Consider the following 22,092-nt stretch of genomic DNA (forward strand, 5'->3'; position numbering starts at 1 on the left):
ACATTTTTAATAAATTATTCATTAATGGCTGGAGAAGAAATGCTTTTACATTTTTGCAAAGAAAAAAGTACTAAAAACAAGGAAGTTCCAAATTATAAAGAGGGGCCAGGGAGGGATTGAGCCCCCACTTTCCCCCCTATATGGGCGCCCTTGCCTTGTGGCATTTAGCAAACACTTCTTAAGCTTTGAAATCATTCAGCAACTTTATCTTTTATCAAGATGTAGCATTATGAATGTGTTTATACTTATTTGTATTCATTTTTTAAATTTAATAAACCAAAAACCTTATACTTATGTACATAGCTAAAGTGTTGAGTTATTTTGTAATAAATTCAAATTAATCGTTGTTGCCATCTATTAATCATTACAATTGATTTGGATAGTTGATTCAATTTATGTACTAAATTATATTCAACTACAATCAATAATGCCTTTTCTTTTGTAAAATATTTATGTTGTCTTATAAATATATCTAGCAGTGTGTATATATATATACATACATACAGTAGACCCTCGTTTTACGCGGGGGTTAGGTTCCGTAGATAAAATAAATACTTCATTTTAGTGATGACTCATGGTATAGTAAGTTTGTGTGTACTTATATCGATTTCTATGCACAACATGCATAAAGAAAACATAAAGTAATTTTCTGTTCTGTTTATAAAAAGGAGCTGGCTATGATAGTCTTTTGGCAGTCATTAAGAATTTTTCTCTCTAGTTCTTTGTAGAGCATTAACACATCTCTGATCACTTGCATTATTTCCATGATAGAATGTTCCTTTAACTAAAAAATCAGAAAGATCATTTCTACTGTCTAGGAAATGGCTCAAAATTTTCAATGTGGCCGTTTTTGGTTGTGTGTCACCGATGTCTGTATCCTCGTTGGTTTTGTCCTCCTTTGTCACTCCTAAAAGCTATTCTTCCAGTGAGTTCTGAATTGCATAAGTTTAATAACTTTACTTCTGGAAAAGCTCTGGAACCAATCACATAAAATGTCACCAGTAGCCAAAACTCGATCATTAGCACGCCAAAATGCAGTTTATTACGTCTAATCTGCAATCTTTAGAAGTTTGAATTTTGAAAGAGGGAAACATTTTATCTGTTTGCATTGCCGCATTCGCGTAAAACCGAAACTCATCCGCCTAAAATAAAATAAAGATATCAAATCTTAAACCGCATATAATCGAAACCATGCAAAATAAACTCAAGTAAAACGAGGGTCTACTGTGTATATATATATATATATATATATATATATATATATATATATATATATATATATATATATATATAGTTTTCTATAACTCTAACTTATAATTTAATGCCTCATACTGTTCTAATAACTTGGCTATTAATTGAAAATAATTTGCACAAAGTTTTAATTTTTAGATATTAGTTGTTATTTATTTTTGTAGGTGATGTCAGAAATTACTTTGGTGAAGCTGTGGCATTTTATTTTACATTTATATGCTTTTATACATGGGCTCTTTTACCTCCTGCTTTTGTTGGTATGCTCCAAACTGTGATATCTTTTGATATATCCCGATCTCATGTGCCATTTGCAATATTTAAAATGATTTGGCTCACACTCTTTTTGGAATACTGGAAGAGAAAAAGCAATGAATTAGCTTACACCTGGTGCACTCTTAGGTTGGTAACCATTCCAAAACTTCACCCTACATTTCGTGGTAGATATATGGAAATTGATCCTGTCACCAAATTATATGTGCCTGTATACCCTGCTTATCGACGACATTTCAAGGTAAATTTTTATATATTTTTTTAAAACTCATGATTAACTCAATGGATGTTTTTTTTTATTATTTGAAAAAACTAATGCCGAGAAAAATACAAAAAATAAACTCATGTGAAATAATGTTCTGTATTTTGTCTGTCAACAATATACAAGACATAGTAGTGACAAAAACAGGGTGGCGACAGATCAGGGAAATCAGGGAGATCAGGGAAAAGTCAGGGAACTTTATTAATCAGGGAAAAGTCAGGGAAATATCAGGGAATTTTGAAAAAATAACAAAAAATCAGGGAAAATTGATTTTGTGAGAAATTTTTTTTTTGCTTTACAAAATTAAGTACTCTAATTCCCTACGCATTTTTCGCCAATTATCTGTTGAAAAAAAAATGTAAAATTAATGAGATGCGATTATACACTGCCGCATATTTGTGCATCTTTTTTCCTCAACGTCAAAGTAATGAATCTTATTTATTAACCACAGATGAACTTCCTACGATTGCTTCTGTGTCTGTTAGGTTGTTTATTTTACCTAGTTTGAAATTTCCTTTACGCTTTCAATGCTACGTAAAATAAACAACCATACAGGCAAAGAGGAAGCCTTCTTTAATGCCTTAGCTCCTTTGCCTTTATTCCATTGTCTCGAAGTAATTAGCGTACTGTAATCACGATTTCAAGAAAAAAATCTTTGGTTTTTGAATTAATACTATAAAAGCTTAAAAGTTATTACTTCTTCGCGTTTTTAATTTAGTTGCTAAAATTGAACTTTCAATAAAAAATACTTTGTTTTTTGCCGTTATACTATTTGTTGTCACCGCAGATCATAAAGGATTTTTCTTCAGATTTAAGTGATTCTTTAGTTTTATAACCAAGTTGTATTCTTCTTTTAAATATTTTAAAATTAACTAATTGCTTCTTTTCTTCTTTTTTTTCTTCTTTTTTTCTTCTTGCATTTCAAAATTGTTTGTTACAAAAGCAATCTAAGATTTTTTTTTCGTTACATACTGAAATCATTTGAAATAGAGTTAACTTGTGTACTTAAGTAAATATCTTTATTTTTTATTGTTAAAATGCTGTATTCATTCATTAAAACCTATGTTCTTGATTAGGGAAAAGTTCCCTATGAATGGATGTCAAATGGTTTCATCTGTTTTGCATAAATATGTCAATTAGTTATATAAGAATAACTACATTACTTCCATTCTTTCACTATTACTTGTTATTCTTGCAACAATTATTACACTGTTTAAAAACTTAGTTCTAAATAATTTCAATTACTTTTTAGTTCTATCATAAATACACATAGTACGTTTTTAAGAGTGATTTTAATAGTTTCTTAAAATTCTTATGTTAAGTGGTTTGTGGAAGTAAAGTTTTTTTTTAAATTTTTCTATAATCTTTCCATGTAGAAAAATTTAATATACTGTTTTGTCGGTCCCCCCACCCCCAAAAATTGACTTGATATGTTTTTTGTAATCATTTTGTTAAAAAAATAGCATCTTTTTAAAATATATCTTTAGTTCAACAACTTTACACAACTTAAAACGTTTAAAATACTGCATCTTGTACAAACATACAATGGATTTCATGTAGAGCAAAGAAAGAAGACCATTATCATTGGTAACGTAAATCAGGGAAATTGGGTGAACTAAATCAGGGAAAAGTCAGGGAACTTTTTTTCACAGTTCCTGTCCCCACCCTGAAAAATCTGCTTTACTCTCTGTCCTAGCTCTTAGAGATAATCAGTTTTTGCACAAAGCCTAAAAACGCATCTTTAAGACTTTAATATCGGAAAAATCAGAGGAGAGTCACTAGACCCTGAAGGTTCCCGAAGATGGTTGACTTGCATCCTCTTAAAAAAGATTTCAATTTGGAAAAATTTCCAAGCAAAATTACTGAACCTCTTTTCTTAACTGTCCTCCAAAATAGCCTGCAATTGTTTGGAAAGTTTTTTGTTTCTAGTTTTCCTTGAATTCAATCCAAAATTTTAGTGTTTGAAAAATAATGTCTCAGTATGAAACTGATCTTAAAATCTATGAATTCACTATATTTCTGTGATTTTATTTGCAAATTGAAATTTGATATAGAGACTTGAAGCAAGAAATGTAAGGGTTGCAGTTTCAAGTCTTTACCTTGCCTCACCGTAAAATCTGACATTGTTAAATTACATTACACAGCAAAAAAGAAGGCCAAAACTTTTAAAATGCTTCTGACACCATTCTTTCTGATTCTTATGAGAATCTGAAAGTCCCTCTGAATCCAAGCATTTTTTTGCCTACTTGTGAACTCCCTGCCATGTGAAAAATTTCTCACTATGCTACTATCAATCTCACCTTTGGAACTTAATAATATAGAAATGCTGAAGTCGATTTATATATATGAGTGATTTTCATAGTTAAAAAATCATTTCTAATGCTTTAAAAAGGTATTTTTTTTTTTTTTTTGCAAAGAATCAGTTAAATGAATGACAGAGGAATAGTTCATAATATGTGTATTTTACTTAAATTTTATACTTTCTGCAAAAAAAAAAGTGCATCATTATAAATATGGGAATAATTATGTTTACCACTTTTTTTCCCTCATATGGATACATATTTCAATTAATTTATAAATTAGCATCAGTGGAAGTATAATAAAATCAGAAAATGGTTTTACAATACATTTATGCTTAACATTTGTAATTAAATCATGCAGTTTCAGTATTTGTGGCAACAAATTAGCTAGTCAGGTAGGGTGAAGTGGTTATGTGGTCAATGGGCGGAAGTATCGATCGGTCAGTATGGGAGTCAGATATCGAATAAAGGCTATGTCTTTGAAATAAACAGAGGAATGACTGTAAAACTTCTCTTTCAGGTTTTAACATTTAAGTATTAAGTTTTTAATTCAAAATTTAGCTATGCCATTACTTTATTTAGTGAAAAAGTTGTTTTATTTGCTTATTCAAACACTTTTCCAAACTTTGAACCTATTTGAACTTAGTTTATCAGAATTTTCATCAGATCCACTATGCAGAAAGCTCTCCACATGTCTCAAGAACATTTCATTAACAGCTAAGCTGGATTAGTTTTACATAATATTTTAGAACAACTTAAGTAAGATGAGGTGATGTGGTTTTAGATCAGAATTAACATACATCCTGATTCTGAAATCACTTTTCCCTTTTAATGGCCTTTCAAGCAAATGTATATTGTTTGATATCCAGATGTGAAGGTCACAATGAATGGAAGAAAAAGTGATGTCATTTTCTCAAACTCTTCTCCAAAAATAGAAATATAATCAACAACAACAACAAAAAAAAAATCGTATGTTCTTGAACTACAAACTGATATTGATATTTTTCGTGTATTTACATACATATTAAGCTTGAGGAATGAATGTTTTACATTAGCGTGAACCTGCTAGAGATCTATTTGAAGTTCATTTGAATCCCCTCTGGCCCAGGGCTCAGACTGTAAGGCCCCCGAACAGCTCTGCTCATCTCTACTATGAACCCAAAAATGTTGAATAATGGACATATTTGTTGCCTATTTTGTACCTTACCACATGTTGCCCTTCCCATTCAGCTCTATCATTCTAATTTTATATTGTACTCAGTGCTGTAGTTGGAGAAAAATATTTGCGGAAACCCATCCTTTTATAGGACCAAGGTTGAGTATGATGGATTTTTTTCAGGCTTAAAAAGATCAGGTTAGTTTCACTAAGACATCTTTAGTTTATAACAGAAATTTTTTAAATATAGGCTTGGTTTGAAGCCAATTTTAATTACATTTGCTGTATTTTTTCAGTAGCAAACCAAATATCTCAGGTAATGCGTTCCTGCACCCTCCCCCTCACTACAACCCTCATTGTACTACATAACTGTACAGCATGCTGAACATTATATATCTTTGTTTTCGTATTTTTGGAATAATATAAATGCTTTTTTTATTATAGGTGTATTGTATTTCTTTGCCTTTAGTGACCATGTGTCTGCTTTTTGCAGTGGTTATTATGTTCATTTATTTTCAAATTGAAAAATATGTGATAAATACTTATGATGATGGGAGCCTTTTTGGTTATATCCTCACTCAAGTGCCTGGCATAGTTTATGCTATTATTGTTTATGTGATGAATGTGATATATGCATACATTGCAAATATTCTTACAGAATGGGGTGAGTCTGCATTAATTCTCTGCATTTGAATTTCAGTTTTTGTTAACTTTGATATTGTGAAAAACAGTTATCATAAGATTTTGTTAAAAACATTTGTTTGAAAACCTATTTACAACACTATTCTAGTTTTTTTTTCTTTTAACATTTTGTCCATTTTAAAATTGAAATCGAATTTTATGAAGTAGTTTCAAATGTCAGTAGTTTCTCTGTGTAAATTTTAGGAATGTAGTTTTTTAGACAATACATGCAGTAGAGTGAAAAAAAAAATGTTGTGCTTCATTTTGAAAGTTTTTGATGTAGTTAAGTAGCATTTCATTTTAAAACTTTTCATGAATGCATTTTTTCTTTTATAATTACTAAAGCTTTTGAAAATATTATTTAGATATTATTTTTTTCTACAGTATTTAAATAATTTATGAATTTTTCAGGCTGCTAAAAATTACTTGAAATATTTGAAATGATGTTTATTGACTGCAATTATTGCAAAAATTCTTGACATTTTGAAATTAATTAATACCAACAAAATTAAAATTTATGAATTTTATAAGTACATTCACAAAGATGCATCATAATCAGAAGAAAATTAGAAAGAGATATTGTTTTTTTAAATTCTGTGAGTGCTTTCAGTTACCTGGCTGTTCTAACATGTGGAGTATTATTTCAATATCTATTATACTACTTGAAATTTTGGGGAGAATTTCAAAGGCATGTTCATTCAAAATTACAAAAAGGATGGTTATGTTCCAGATATTTTAAGCTTAGAGTAGCCACATTTTCCCCAAAATTCTCAAGTAGAAGTGATTTTAAATCTTAGTTATTTTTTCTATATTTATAGAGTTTTTAATGAAGATTGTAATTAATTGCTTGGTATGATTTTTTATTGAACTAAGATTATTTTTATTTGTACAATAAAGTCTTAACTTTTTTTTTTCATCTATCAGAGAATCACAAGACTCAAGATTCCTTTGATAACCACCGAATCGTTAAATTGCTATTGGTAATTATAACTTTTAGTAGTTTCTTGGAATTTGCATATATGTATAAAAATATTGCTTATTTTAACTAAGGTTTATACTTTAAACTTTGAGTTCATTTAAATCATTAATTTAACCATTAAAGTTTTGATTTAAATTTTGTAAAATGTGCTATTCTTTTCAATTATAAAATCAGAGAATTGTTACAAATCTTTTATTAAAATGTTACAGTGAAATTCATAAACTTATATAATTGTCTAGTATTTTATTTTCATGTTTTACTATTAGTAGTCTGCTATGGCTACACTTCATTAAATTATAATTATTGTTTTGAATAATCTTTATTTTCTTGACTTTTTCTTAGCTGGTAGAAATTAAAGGAGACAAATATTTAATTTTTGCCTGTCCCCCCCCCCCCAAGAAAACATTTTGATTGAAAATAACATCAAAATAAAATTCAATTTCATATTTTAAACATTTGTACAATAATGTTTTGTTTTAACTCTTTAAGACCGGGCTGGGGGGAATTCTTTACTACAGTTAAGTCCTGGCTTTTTCTACCAAGCAGTTTTGGAAATAGAATCGTCCTCCCTGAGACCCATTAGCAGCTTCTCTTCAGTTCTTGTATGCACTAATTGCAGTAGGCAAAGTAAGCTGTCACCATAATCACTATTTTACTTGGCCTTTTTCCCTATTGCACCAGTCTAGTGCTTATTGCATCTTTTTTTATTGTTGTTGTTGTTAGTTCATCTGTCTGCGATACTTAGACATATGGGATGTTTTATGATTACAAATAAAATATCTAAACCAGAAAAAATATTCAAAAATTCAAAAATCAAAAGCAACTTTTTAATGAAAAATTTCAAAGAGAAAAAATAAAACAAGTTGCGTGAATGAAAAAGTTAGAATGAATATTAAATTTTCTTTCATCCTCCTTCTTCCCAAAAAGCATTCATTATTCACAAGTTATCAGTTATCAATCCTTGTAGTAGCATTGCCATAGGGAGTTGTACATCACTGTCACTGAAAGTACTTCAGTCAGAAGAAAGACATCTTTGAGGTGGTCTTCACAGCATGAGTTTCCTTCAGTTCCTAGCCACATTGCTAATCAGTTTTTTGTGATATCATGTTCAGCCTGAACCTCAAAATGCCTAACTTTTTTAGTAGCTTTAGTTTTCGGGAAAAAATTCCCAGATTTCGATTGATTACATATGTTTGAGCATAGCCAATAAGTGTTGTTCTTTTGCAGAATAAATAAATTACAAAACATATAGTTCTTTTTAATACACATTTTACCTTTTTATAAAGTTATTGAAAAATGCTATAATAAAATTATAAAACATTCTGATTTTTAGAAATATATATATTTTTAGATGTTTAAGAGAATTTTTTTTAAATTACAGAAAATCAGAAAATATATATGTAACAGAGGCATGGGGAGAGAAGGTTTTTGGGGTCAATCCCCCAAGCCTAGTAATTTTCACATATTGATTGTAAATTTTAATACATGTTATACACATATAATAGCCGCCTTCGACTCGTAGATGATTTGCCTTTTTGCACAATTCTCTTTTTATACCATACACTTTCTTACTCCAAGAATGTTGCCTTCGCTGACTGCTAAAGTAAATTTGATGGTTATCTAAAAATCATTTCCATGTTCCATTCTCTGTACATGTGCTTAAATCTATCTATTGTCTGTATATATCTATCTTTCTATCCCTATAACTATTAATCTATGCATATCTATCTCTATATTTATCAAATGTCTCTAAGAAAAAGTAAGTATTGCCAACGTTGTAGCTCAACTTATTACAGCCACACTGTACATAGCACAACTCACAACAATCTATTTTTTTTAACCTCATCTTAAACTAAACTCTTCGAGAAATTTTCATTGCTAGAGATTTTTAACAATGGACGCAAGGCAAAAACATACAACATATGACAAACATACAATATCTTATTTTATTATTTTAATATACAGGGTGTTCAGTTTTAACCTGCAAGACATTTATTTTCACAACCATTGGTCCTAGATGTGTACTTCCAATTACAAAAATGTTCAAAATTAGCTGCAGAGTTAAGATATTGAAAGTTTGAAGAAAAAATTAAAATGAGTCAAAAAATAAAAATTTAACTTTTCATACGAGCCCTAGGTCCCCTAACTAATATTTAGAGAAATAATCTCCATTGAAAACTATTACTGGCACAAAAAACTTGACATTTGTGCTACCAAAACTCAGGGAGATATTTCAGTTTAATGTTTTAAGGGACCATACAGAAGATGAGATAGGAACTTGTCACCCTTTCAGAAGAATGACAGGTTGTCATAGTAAGAAAAACAAGGTATTTATATTTTTCATTGCTATTCAAAAATAAATGCAAATGTTGTGCCGTCATATGCAAAAACACACAACAAAACGTCGAACAATTTGAAAAACCACACTCTCTCTCTCTCTCTCTCTCTCTCTCTCTCTCTATATATATATATATATATATATATATACACACAATTATTATTTTAAATACTTTTTAACCACTATATTTCACCCCAAATGGTATTATTGCCGGCGAGTGAAAAATAGTGTAAGTAACAAAATGCTGTGTTTCATATCTCGATGAATATTATTCGTACTATTTCACACTTTTTGTGTTGGAGTTATTTTTCTATGGAGATTATTTCCCTAAACATAAGTTAGGGAACCTGGGACCCGTATAAAAAGTTAAATTCTGTATTTTTTGACTCCTTTTTATTTTTACTTCAAACGTTCAATGTCTTAACTCTCAATCTGATTTTGAACATTTTTGCAATTGGAAGTATACATCTAGGACTAACGGTTGCGAAAATAAAGGTCTTGCAGGTTAAAACAGAACACCCTGTATATACAGATAGACATGTATGCATCAAAAAATATTTCTTTGAGCGTGAGTGACATATTGTTGAGAAGAAAATTAGAAAATGCTGTTTTGTGATTAAATTAATATAAGTGCAAATTTAAAAAAAGTGCAAATTTTAAAGATATTACTAGAAAGGATGACTTTACTCAGAATTTGAACTGAAAAGGAAGAGTGATTTTTTTGACCAGATTAAAAATTTCATAATATCGTAATATAATTATTTTTTCTCGCCCATTCTGAAAGAACTAGTTGTCAATGCATATTCTTTAGTCACCCGAGTGACCTGAATGATTTCCTCTCACAACTACTCTTTACTTCCTACCGGTGAGCCAGTTTTAAACCCAAAGTAAAGTTTTTCCTCCTATTCCTATGTCAGCTAGTTTGCTGAGAAGAGCAACATGCGGTACCTTGTCAAAAGCTTTTTGAAAATCAATATAAACAACATCCACACATTTTTTGTTATCTAAAGTTGAGGTAACCTTGTTGTAGAAATGCAATAAATTAGTAGCATTTTGACTAGTTTGCAGTATGGTTTCAGGATTTACCTTTCCTGAAACCATACTGCAAACTAGTCAACAGACTATTTGTCTCTAAGAAATTCATGATCTTAATTTTAATCAAAGCTTCGAAAATCTTACAAATCACTGAAGTCAGACTTACAGGTCTATAACTCTCAGCATTACCTTTAGACCCCCTTCTTGAAGAGTGGCGTTATGTTATCCCGCTTCCAGTGCTCTGGCACTGTCCCCGAGTTATAAGAAGCATTGAAAATATTTAAAATAACATCCACTAATTCCTTTGTGCTACTAATTAATTTGATGCGTTATGCCTCTTCAAGCGGTTTAGAAATTACAGTCGTCCCTCACTACTTCGCGCTATAACTTTCGCGGTTTCACTATATCACGGTTTTTTTTGGGTTTTTTTCAATTATAGCAGTGAGCCTTTTTTATGTTCTCGTGTAAACTTTTTCTTACAAGAGAATTATAAATTATGTCTTTTAAGTAAGGTAAGCTCTTCTTAGGGACTGTAGTTGTACTAGTTTAGGGAGTGGAAGTTTAAAATCGCCGAAGAAAGTTTATCTCAATTTAACCTTCAACGCTAACTGCGAAGTATAAATCACTGTATTATTATTAGGGGATAAATACATCTCTAATGGTGTTCAACAACGTACTACTAGCTTTTTAAATGCATAATACTTTTGATGAGGATAAATGTAGGGGAAGAAAGGAGGCACATACGGTCACTAACTGGAAATTAATTCATCATTGAACAAGTTGAAGTTGAGCTATTTTCATAGGTTAGTAGTAGGGGCATTCCAAGGTATTTTTGACATTTATGTAGAGTCCGTAACGTGACTTTTTTTGCCATAACTTTTTAATTTACCGTTTGATTTGCAAATTATTTTAATTTGAGCGGGTGTGTTGGTAGGAAAAGATCAAAATAAAATATTATGCTAATCAAACCGTAAATTAAAAAGTTATGGCAAAAAAGGTCACGTTATGGACTCTACATAAATGTCAAAAATACCTTGGAATGCCCCAGTAGTGTGTAAGAACTGCATGTGTGTGTGTATACTTCATTTCCCAATAATTAATGTGATATTGATTCCGTCTAATATATCTCTTTTTCTCATATTTTGTGCAATATTTTATTACAAATGTAATGTTGGATAAGGGTGCTGTTTCATGTCTAGGGGGCTTTAACTATGTTAAAAGCCTATTAAAATTCTCGTCAGTAAGTTTTATGCCCTATAATTAGGAAAATATTTGATTTATAAATACAGAATCCTACTTCGCAGAATTCAGTTATCGCGGTGAAGTCTGGAACGAATTAACCGCGATAAACAAGGGTTAACTGTATAGTCAATATCCGGAAAGTGTACAAAAATGAACAGTGAACATTTCAGGAAAACATCCCCAAAATCCGAAGTCAGGCGTTGTCTGTGATAGAATCAGCACACGCGACAAAATTTGTTTTTTATTTATTATTTTTTTTTTTTTTGTGGATGAGGGCCATAAAATGAATTAAATAAATGTACTAGAAGGACATCTTCGAAGCTGTTGTATTTCTGTGAACCTAAGAGCACTTCAGCACAGCAATGTAGACTGGACATTTCAGTTTGACTCCACGCCAGTTCATACGGCCAAAAAGACAAGAGTTTTTGACTTGATATCCTCTTTAGAGTGGACGCTCTACTCGCTAGAACTCAATCACATTGTATGGCCTGTTTTAGAGTCAAAGGTCTACCCTAAACTACCCATAAGTTTGGACTCTCTAAACCAATTGCTTTATAGGGAATAGGATTGATTGAAGGACTTGCGGCGGTTGAATGAAAATTTTCAATCAGTTGTACCTTTGTTTTACTTCAAAAGGCGGCCAGTTTGAAAACAATTAATTTATTCATTGCTAAAGGTCTTCTCATATTATTATGTTTTGTGTTTTGTTAATTTATTTGTTTTTAATAAAGTTATATGGAAAATGCCCCCCCCCCCTTTTTTTGTGTGCCGCTCCCTGTACATTTGGTTTGCACAGTCTGTAGAAACATAGTTCTGTGATTAAAGTTATGCTTGTTTGTTTTATGAAGAAGGAAAATAAATTCTTCTCTAAGGATTTTGGTTTAATTTTTTTTCTGCGAAAAATATTAAATGTTTTTTGATCTATATGCAGATTATATTATCATACAACAACTTGCAGTATCAAAGTTAAACAGTATTAACATACCGGGAGGGGGTTGGAGAAGGAAATTGCATCAGAATTTAAGTATGAGAAATTTCTATTCACTTTTTGCTGAAAATTTCAATTGACACTTCTTGAAAAGTTGAAAAAATTAATTTTTTCAGTTTTTCTGAAGTAAAAATAAACCCCTTCGGAAAAAAACGTTTTTTTTTCTGTTTTTTCGGAAATTTTTCAGTTTTTTCTGACTGTTTTCATTTTTAGTATAGGCCTAATAGATACATTTTTCAGGAAAAACTTTTTTTTCTTCGTTGCTACAATCTGCACATGTTAAGCATATGAGAACATGTTCACTTCTTTTTTTACATTAGTTTACATCCCTGAAAGTCAAGTTCATGGAGGTGAGAAGTCAGAATAACCACACTAAGTTTTTTAAGCAAAATCTATCTTCTTGTTTTTCCACAAAAATCTCACAACTTCAACAATAGCTGAACATAAACAAGGGGGCTCCCTTGTATCTTGGAAAATAAAAATTTGATGTCATTATACTGCCACATGTTGATGAGAAATGGCATTTTGTGTTTAGGTAATGGAGGTGAGAATTTATTGTGTGACATGACTCCTTGTCTTACTAAAACGAACTAAAACACTACATTGAAAAAATTAAATGTACTTAAACAATTAGTATTTGAGACACTTGTGAAAGGAATGATAAATAAATAAGTACATACTTTTAATTAAACAAGTTATTAAGCAACATAAACAGTCACGAGGTGTGTGACATGCTACGGAGGTGAGAATTCACATGTTGTGAACCAAAAATATACTAAAATAAAAATTATTATTAAAAAATTGTTGACAGGTTTATATAGATATATTTTTGATGAAATTAAAACACTGTTAAATGAATAGTTCCTTAAAAATTTTTCTGTAAAAGGTGTGTGACAGAAAAGTTACACTTTTTGAAGAATGACCCATATATATTGTGATATATATCATGATATATATCGGTGAACTATGGGTGCATCTGAAATTTGGCTACTGCTAAAGAAAGGATGGAAAGGTGGAAAATATATTAGGTTGCTGGGACCAAACAAAATATTGCTGAATAGACAGTTTTATTGTTGTAGATAGCATTGGTATGCACAGGATTCACTGTAATTGATTAACTATAATATATCGGTGAACTATGGGTGCATCTGAAATTTGGCTACTGCTAAAGAAAGGATGGAAAGGTGGAAAATATATTAGGTTGCTGGGACCAAACAAAATATTGCTAAATAGACAGTTTTATTGTTGTAGATAGCATTGGTCTGCACAGGATTCACTGTAATTGATTAACTATAATATATAAATAATTAATAAAATGTATTAAAAATATTATTTGTATTTTTTAGTTTGAATTTGTGAATAACTTTATAGCCATGGGATATATAGCATTTTATGAGCAGGATTTAAATATGCTGAAGTGGGTAAGTGTTATTTTCAAAATAAAAATCAAAACTTTTTTCTTTTGTTAACGAAGAATCCCCATTATACCCAAAATGTTGAATAAGTCTTTTTAGAGAATACCTTAAGAATTTAATTTTGTATTTGTATAATGAGAAGATGTTTTAAGATTATATTTTTCAGAGGAATATAGCTACCAGAAAGTTGTTTTTAGAATAAAGTATTTTTTCTTTAATCATATAAAAAGAAAAAAAATCTTGTTTCCAAGTGTGGTACATTTCATGCAAAAATTATAATTGAATACAGACCTGTGTTAATGTAACAGATAACCAAAACCTAATTTACTATTACTGTATGAATAGGAAATTTGTAAACATAAAGATTGTTTATTGAATATTAGTTGCTACATCTTGCAGTTGAGTATTGATATATTGTTTTGTATAATTTTGTCCTATATTTGCCTGTTTTGTTGATTCTTTTACTACTAACCAGAGGAAACTACTTTCTAGCTTTTTTAGATTAAGTATGGTTATTATTACTGTCATCATTATTATTATATGATGAAGCAATGAAATTAGTCCCAATGTTGAAAATGAAACATTGCATAATTTATATAGCTTTATAATTTCTGAAAAAGAGAAATTTTATAGAAAACGCTTTTCTTTTCTACTCCCTACTATTAAGCAAGATGTTTTCTGATCACTAGAAATTGCTGCATGGCATGGGAGAAGTAGATTGTTCTTCCTATGCCAGGGAGAAAGCCCATATAATTAGGGGTGCAGTTGCAGGTACAAGGGATGAGTGTACTGCTCCCTTGGTAATAACTGGTAATTTTTCGATAATTAAGTTCAAAAAATGCCAAATTTGATTATCTTTGGTGATGTTAAGGCAGGGAATGAGGTTGAGCTCTCCCTCAATAATATTTTTGGAGTTGAAATCCGAAACATTTACGATCAACATTTAAAAACCATGATACATAGTAAACAGTAAATTATAAAACTCAATACTTCTCCCCTTGAGAAAATTTTGGATCTGCTTTTGCGTGGGTAAATGACAGCATTTCCAACCACCAGAAGATATGTAACGCTTTTAGGAAATGCTACATTTAGGTTCAGAAATGTGACTACAAAAATCCAAACATGTAAAGGAAATTTTTGGTGTAATTTAAAAATTTCTGCCCTATAATATTTGCATTTTGTTAGATTCTTCAACAAAGAGTGTTTTTAATATGCTAGTATGCAAATTATTTTTTGATTCTACTTACCCTTGCACCATTCTCCTTTCTTAGCTGTAGTATCATAATAATTTCTCTTATTTAAGTAATATTGAATTTTAGAATGTGTTTTTTTTTCTCATAGAAACTTAAAACTGTTTTATCAAGGCGTAATAAATATAATTTTGATTTCCTGTTTTAATTTTTTGTGGTTACAAATAAGTACACTCAACTCTCTCCAACCTGCACTGCTTGGGGGTGCAATTAGTGAATATTTTAATTTTTCAGATTTCAGATCACTGATTTCTTTACGCATATTGTAATTTTACATTGCAAAATTATCGCCACTATTTTCCAAAAAAAAAAGGCAAGTGTTTTTTTTTTAAATTATTATTAAATTATTAAGTTTAATTTGTGCATTTTTTGAGCAATTTTTAGGCAATTCTGTTCCAACAAAGATTTGTATAGAAAAAACCTTTCAGTTAATTAAGTTTAGGATGCATTTTATAGAGATTGGTTATATCACTCTCTATGAAATGTTTCCTTTATTTCCTATAAAGGAGACTCCTATGTTGATTATAGACAAGTTGTGTCATATTCATATGGTAATTGCAGTGATGTGCGATACATCCAAACAAACTAAGCAGTGCTTGGTTGGCTGAAGAGATTTTTAAAAAAAGTTATTTTTGTACTCATTAAGGACACAAAATATGAATATGGTACAGTGAAACCTGTGTAAGTTGAACACTTGCGGTGCACTACTTTAGTAGTAAACTTAAGCAGGTGTTCAACTTATTGAGGTTGAATTATATGATAAGATCTAATTCTGTGCCTGAAAATTGCGGTCAACTTAGACAGGTGGTCAACTTACAAGGGTGGTCAATTTTACAGGTTTTACTGTATGTATTTTCTGTTCCTCCTCCAACTGAGTAAAACCTGCAATTAGCTTGACCCCAGTCTCCTGTTTCTCCCATCCGAGGAACAGTACACCACTAGAATTCAACAAGAATAACCCAAGTAGAAACATGAATGAGGGATTGTTGTCATGACAACCCAGTCACTTTATCTTCTATTCAGTGAGAGGAGATTTGGGAAGAAGCGCGTTTTACAGCGCCAATCCAAGCAGGCTTGGTTTGCTTGGGCGGAAGGCACATCACTGGGTATTTGTATCTTATTTTAATTTACTACAGCCAGATTTTCTTTCTCTTAACATTTTCCTTATTTTTACTTTTATAACTTTAGAAAAACAGTTTTGTAGAATCAAACTGATACATTTTAAGTTTATCCTACTAAGACCAAAGTTTTCAAGTTCTTGTATCCGCCTGTTCAGGAACCTGCTATACATTTTTAATATTGAAAATCTTTATGTCTTCGTACATATATTTATTTTCTGTGTTAGAATTTTTGACATGTATGTACTAAAATACTTTATATTTATATGGTGGATTATTGATTTTTTAAAAACTATTCCAGCAAATTGCTGTAATGATGGTAGTAAACCAGCTTTTTAACCAGTTTCAAGAAGCTATTTTGCCATATTTGTTGCAAAAGTATCAGAAAAAGTGGAAAGAAGAAGACACAGCTGATTTGTTTCCTAGAATCAAAGAAATATTAGAACAACGTAAAATGTGGACCTATGAAGTAAAAGTTACATTACTAGTCATAAATCTCACAATTGAAAATATTTTTTATTTATTCAAGTAGGAATTACAAATTACTTTTGTATGATTTTTTCCCTCTGAACTTAAGATCTAGATTGAAAAAAATTTCTATTCATCAGTGTCGAGCAGAAGCAAATCTATCTCTCACTACTCTATTTTTTTTTCTTGGCTTAGCTTCCTTTTTAAACAAAAAGACAACAATTAATCAACGTATTGAATTTGCTACTAAAACATCAAAATTATCGAATGTTTTATATTAACTTAAAATTGATATCTACACTTCAATCATTAATTTAATTCATCCATAATTTGTTAACTAGGAAAAAAAATCTCCTTAAAATAATTAAGTGGGAGACCAGGTTGCAAAAAATACTGATATTTTTCGTTGCCATATGTTTTATGTAGTCACTGAATTACTTAGGACTACTGCTTATCTTGATCTTCACTGAGCTGTTTTGTCAACTCCAGCATTCATTACAACTTTATGAGACTTTGGCTCATGACTTTAATTTTTAAATTTTGAATTTCTTTTTATTGTATGTGCATTTGATAGTGATATGCTTGTGTTTTATATCCTGAATTTAAGTTTTTAAATAATGTTTTTTTAAGTGTGCAGTGTCGCTTATTGTTATGTTTATAGCTTTATCAGTTCTCTAGTGCATATTTAAATATGAATAATTTAACCATTGTGCCATGCTTATAATATTTTGTTGCAGTTCTTCAACAAATAAAGTCATTGATGTTTAAGATAAAATATTTTGCTGTACTTTCATGGTGGCAGCAATATTTCTGACAGAACTACTTCAGCTATGCCAATCATTATTAAATAATCTGATATGAAATTTTCCAAGCAGAAGTTCATATTAACATTTGTACTACATGGAATTTAATACTATGTTCTCATTTGTTAGATATACCTTTTCTATGTAGAATTTAATGTCAAACTTAAATATTTAAATATAAATATTGATTTAAATACGTGCAGGTAATCATAAAATTGGAGATATCTCTAGAACCTTTTTTCTGTTATTTTTAAAGTACTGAACTAAGTATAAGGCATAAATAAATAACATTCTTTTAACTTGGGTTGAGAAAATATGTGTTTCTTTATTTTAACAGTGCTGAAAACATTAATTTACTGTGCTTTTGCCCTATTTTAAGGGAACCTATGATGATTACTTAGAAGTTTTCACACAGTTTGGCTATGTGTTTTTATTTTCCTCTGTATTTCCTCTTGCTGCTGCCCTTGCTGTTTTAAACAACATCATTGAAATGTGGACTGATGGATTGAAATTGTGCTATTCTTATCAAAGACCTCAAGCTCGGCCAGTGAAAGGGATTGGAGTTTGGCAGGTTTGGTCTAATATAAATTTTCAGTATAGTATGAATATGTTGCATTAAAGTTAGTGTTTTTCATTTTCAAAATATTTATTGTGGTAGATTAAGAATGAATACATTGTAAGAAAAAAAATTCTTTGAAACTGTAGACAAATGACTAAACGTTTTAGTGAATATTAATCTTTAACTCATTGTATTTTACAAAATCAGCAATATGTGTGAAATTCTCTTTTTGCATTTCTTTATCATGATATTTAACTTTCAATGAAGTGCATCCCCCCCTCAAAAGAAATAGAAGTTGTTTCTTAAAATCATTTTTGTGCACAAACTTGAAATAAAGTTACATGCAAAATGAAGTTTTATGTTTCAGGTGTGAAACCAGATTTTGTGTATTCTTATTAAGGAAGTATTTTGTTCAAGTTTTAACTTTCGTAATTTGTTGCTGTTAATTTCCATGTCTTAAAACTTTATTATTCAACTTAGTCCTAACTTTCCCTTTTGCCCTTCTTCTGATTGTTATCTCTTGGTAAAGTTATGTTTATGTGACATTCTCTGCTGTTAATGTGAATGCTGTTGTTTCATAAAGTATTGAATAACAATAGAAAATTATTGATATCCTCTAAATGTAAGAGGACAATAAAATAACTAATTTTGTTCATTAGTTTTCTGCACGATAATAAGAATGATGTTACGAGGAAAGATATTTTCTTTTTTTTTAGTCTTTAAAATATATTTTTTAAGCTTAAGAAAGTGTTTTTGGTGCTAAAAAGTGCTATGTGTATAATCTCTTTATGTTTGTCTTACCAATTCATTTTGAGAAATGCTTTTGTCAGGCTGCTTGATGGTCTTTTGTCTCTTTTTCAAGCAATTAACAAAACATGTGTCCAAGAGCAGATATTGATATGTATAAAAATGCTATATGATGTTTATTAAATTGTTTAGTATTCTTTATTGAATGGAAGTTAGAATGATTGCATGTAAAATTCACAGCTGAATAGAGATGGGAATAGTCGGGGAAAACCCCGAAATTTTGGGGAAAAAAGTTTTTCCATTTCTTTTCTGAAGAGGTTTATTTTCATCCTGAAGACATGAAAAATTTTCTACCATAAAATATTGTACTCAGAAATTTATTATATTTATATTCTAATGATTTTTTTTTTGTTCAATATCCCAAATGAAAACACTAACTTTGATAAATGCAAGAAGCTGTGCGATTTTAAAGTATCTGTGCATCAAGTATTATTTGCTACTTTCTTGATAAAATAATAAATTTATACATGTAGGATAGAAGTATGTCAATAATACCAATAATTGGAAATGATTAATTTTAATACAGTCCACTTATTATGTGTATACATGTGTACACATTTGCATGTAACAAACTGAAAAACAGCAGCTTTCTTTTCAAATATTTTGCAATTTCTTTAATTAAAAAAACACCTGCTAATTACTGTCAAAAGAATTGACTTATTAATTACAAAATCTCATCCTATCCCAAATTAATGGTGAAGTTATTCAATTAATGGTATTCTCTTGTTTTTTAAACAAATGATAAATCTAAGCATTGATCATGTATCTGCTTTCAGCATTTTATTTAAAAATTGATCATTATTGATTTTACTCTCCTTTTCTTAGCTTATTATTTTTATGCTACTTCTGTTCTTCTGAAATATTAAAATATTTTCCTTTTTTGGATTTAAAATACTTTCCAGCTGTGCATAATTGTTTATGACTTTTATTTTTAAGTATAGAGCAAGAAAAAAAATTTATTAGTTAAAACTTTATGATGTTATTAATGCAATCTAACCATGCTTTCAGCTGGCTTTTGAAGTTCTGGGCCTCCTGGCTGTTATGAGTAATTGTGCTTTAATAACCATGTCTCCAATAATAAGATCTTATGCTCCTGAAATGTCTTTGTCATCATGGTTACTTGTTGCTGTTGTTTTTGAGGTAAAGCACCTTTTATTATGTTTTTTTTCGCTTAAATATTTAATTTTACATGTTTAACATTAAAATTTACCTATTGTTTAACCATTATTTTATAGTTAATTATGATTAAATTTGTTTTCTGCAGCATGTCATTATTGGAATCAAAATGACTTTGTCCTATTTAATATCTGATGTGCCAAAATGGGTTACAGTCGCTATTCAAAGAGCTCAGTATGAATCTCTGCAGGTTTTAAAAATGGATGTAAGTTTTAAGTTTATTTTGCATAAACTGTTACAATTTGATGGCCAACTAAAAGTACTTGTGTTTGACTCTAATGTGTAAATGTTACCTTCTATTGTGAGCTTAGTGTTATATAATTTGACATTTCATATGCGTTTTTAAAATAATTTTCTTTTTTGAGTGGCTGATTTCATGTAGAAATAACTTATCTTTAAGACCTTACATCTGGATAACGAAGAGACATGGGCAAATTAATTATTCATCAAATAACATGTTTTGTTATGCTCTTTTGATTCTACTTCGCAATCTTTTCATTATTACACTGTGGTATAATCAATCACCCAGTTGAGATAAAAATAGGCAATTGTTTTCAGTTAGCCAAAGAAGTCATTGAATAACTTACAAAAGGTGGCCAAGTTATTATACTCAGACAAACTTTTCTGTATTTTTATTGTTGTTACATTGTTTTAATATTTGAACACATTTCAAAATTTATTTAAAATATGAATTTAACATATTAAACATAAAGTACCTTTCGAACAATGCTATAAATGTGTGAAAAAAGTAATTATTTAATATTTAGAAACTCCGCTTTTTGCTGCTATCCCGGCTTGGATGCGGCATGGCATGCTTTCAATGCATGATATGGCTACTTGGGTTACCTAGTACTATGCATATAAATTACTTTCAAATTAAAAAAAAAACCGCCTTCAAAAAATACCCAGGAACTAAAAAAGCAAAAAATAACTGATTACACTTACATTCTATTTTATTGCTAATTAATGTAACCCTAATTTCAAATTGAACTGGCGGCATCGTGAAATAGTAAATCCAGAGTATTGGTCAAACTTCAGAAATCATACACAGTTATAATGTATATTATTAAAGAATATAAATTGAATCGTGGGGGAGGGGTGTTCTGTATTCAATTCCCTCTCAATTGAACACTAAATATATTTAAAAATTGGAATATTAAATAAAGAATTTTATATTTTAGTGCCTAAATAAAGTTATTTATTAGTAAATAAAATATTAAGGTAATTGATTCAACTATTAAAGTAGCAAAATATATTTAATTTACTGCTTTGCTACGCAGTAATAAATAAATTAGTAACACCTATAATAAAAAATTACCATGCAGTGCAGCGTTGAGAAAATTAATCATCCATGTGCCGCGAGAATTAAATATTGTTCAGGAGAAAGCCAAAACCTTAGGTGTGAAAATACACCAATCACAGCAACACCACGTGATCATGACGTATGAAATTTAAAGTCTCTTGGATTTCTCCGGGACCCCTTATCAGATCCAGACCAAATTACAATGTGACCATCTGGGAATTATACCCTTCCAAACAAAAAAAAAATTTTCAAATCAGTCCAGTAGTGTTGGAATAATTCGAAAACACACATAAAAAGCTGCAATACGAAATAATAACCTCCTCGGTTCGGTAAAAAATACAGTAAAATCCCTCTAATACGGACACTAACAGGACAATTTTTTTTGTCCACAATATAGAGGTGTCCACAGGACAGGGGTTTAATAATGTTATATGCATTGGAACTGGAGAATTAAAAATTGCATAAGAGGGGTGTCCATTAGGAGGGGTTTTACTGTAGTTTATTTTTTTAAAAATCAGGCTCACAAGAAGAAGCTTGTAAATTGAAATCAAGTCAATGACATCTATCACATTTAAAATAGTCTGCGAAATGCGTTCAAATAAAAATATATTGTAAGGACAATACACAACAAAAAAGATACGGAAATTTTGAGTTTTGTAGTATGGCGATTCTTTGTACAACGTTCTGTTGA

At 30.0% G+C, this 22,092-nt stretch overlaps 1 protein-coding gene across 1 annotated transcript in view; it reads left to right on the plus strand.

Annotated features, from left to right (window-relative positions):
• LOC129218417 (anoctamin-10-like) overlaps positions 1 to 22,092 on the plus strand; it is a 56,397-nt gene that overhangs the window by 26,151 nt on the left and 8,154 nt on the right. The window contains exons 5-12 of the mRNA XM_054852672.1: positions 1,416 to 1,762; positions 5,684 to 5,903; positions 6,845 to 6,900; positions 13,849 to 13,923; positions 16,587 to 16,754; positions 17,936 to 18,127; positions 19,931 to 20,062; positions 20,187 to 20,303. Of these exons, the coding sequence (XP_054708647.1) occupies positions 1,416 to 1,762; positions 5,684 to 5,903; positions 6,845 to 6,900; positions 13,849 to 13,923; positions 16,587 to 16,754; positions 17,936 to 18,127; positions 19,931 to 20,062; positions 20,187 to 20,303 (1,307 nt within the window). The remainder of the gene's footprint in view (positions 1 to 1,415; positions 1,763 to 5,683; positions 5,904 to 6,844; positions 6,901 to 13,848; positions 13,924 to 16,586; positions 16,755 to 17,935; positions 18,128 to 19,930; positions 20,063 to 20,186; positions 20,304 to 22,092) is intronic.

Source organism: Uloborus diversus, chromosome 3 (assembly GCF_026930045.1).
Source record: "Uloborus diversus isolate 005 chromosome 3, Udiv.v.3.1, whole genome shotgun sequence".
In the NCBI taxonomy this organism is placed as follows: domain Eukaryota; kingdom Metazoa; phylum Arthropoda; class Arachnida; order Araneae; family Uloboridae; genus Uloborus; species Uloborus diversus.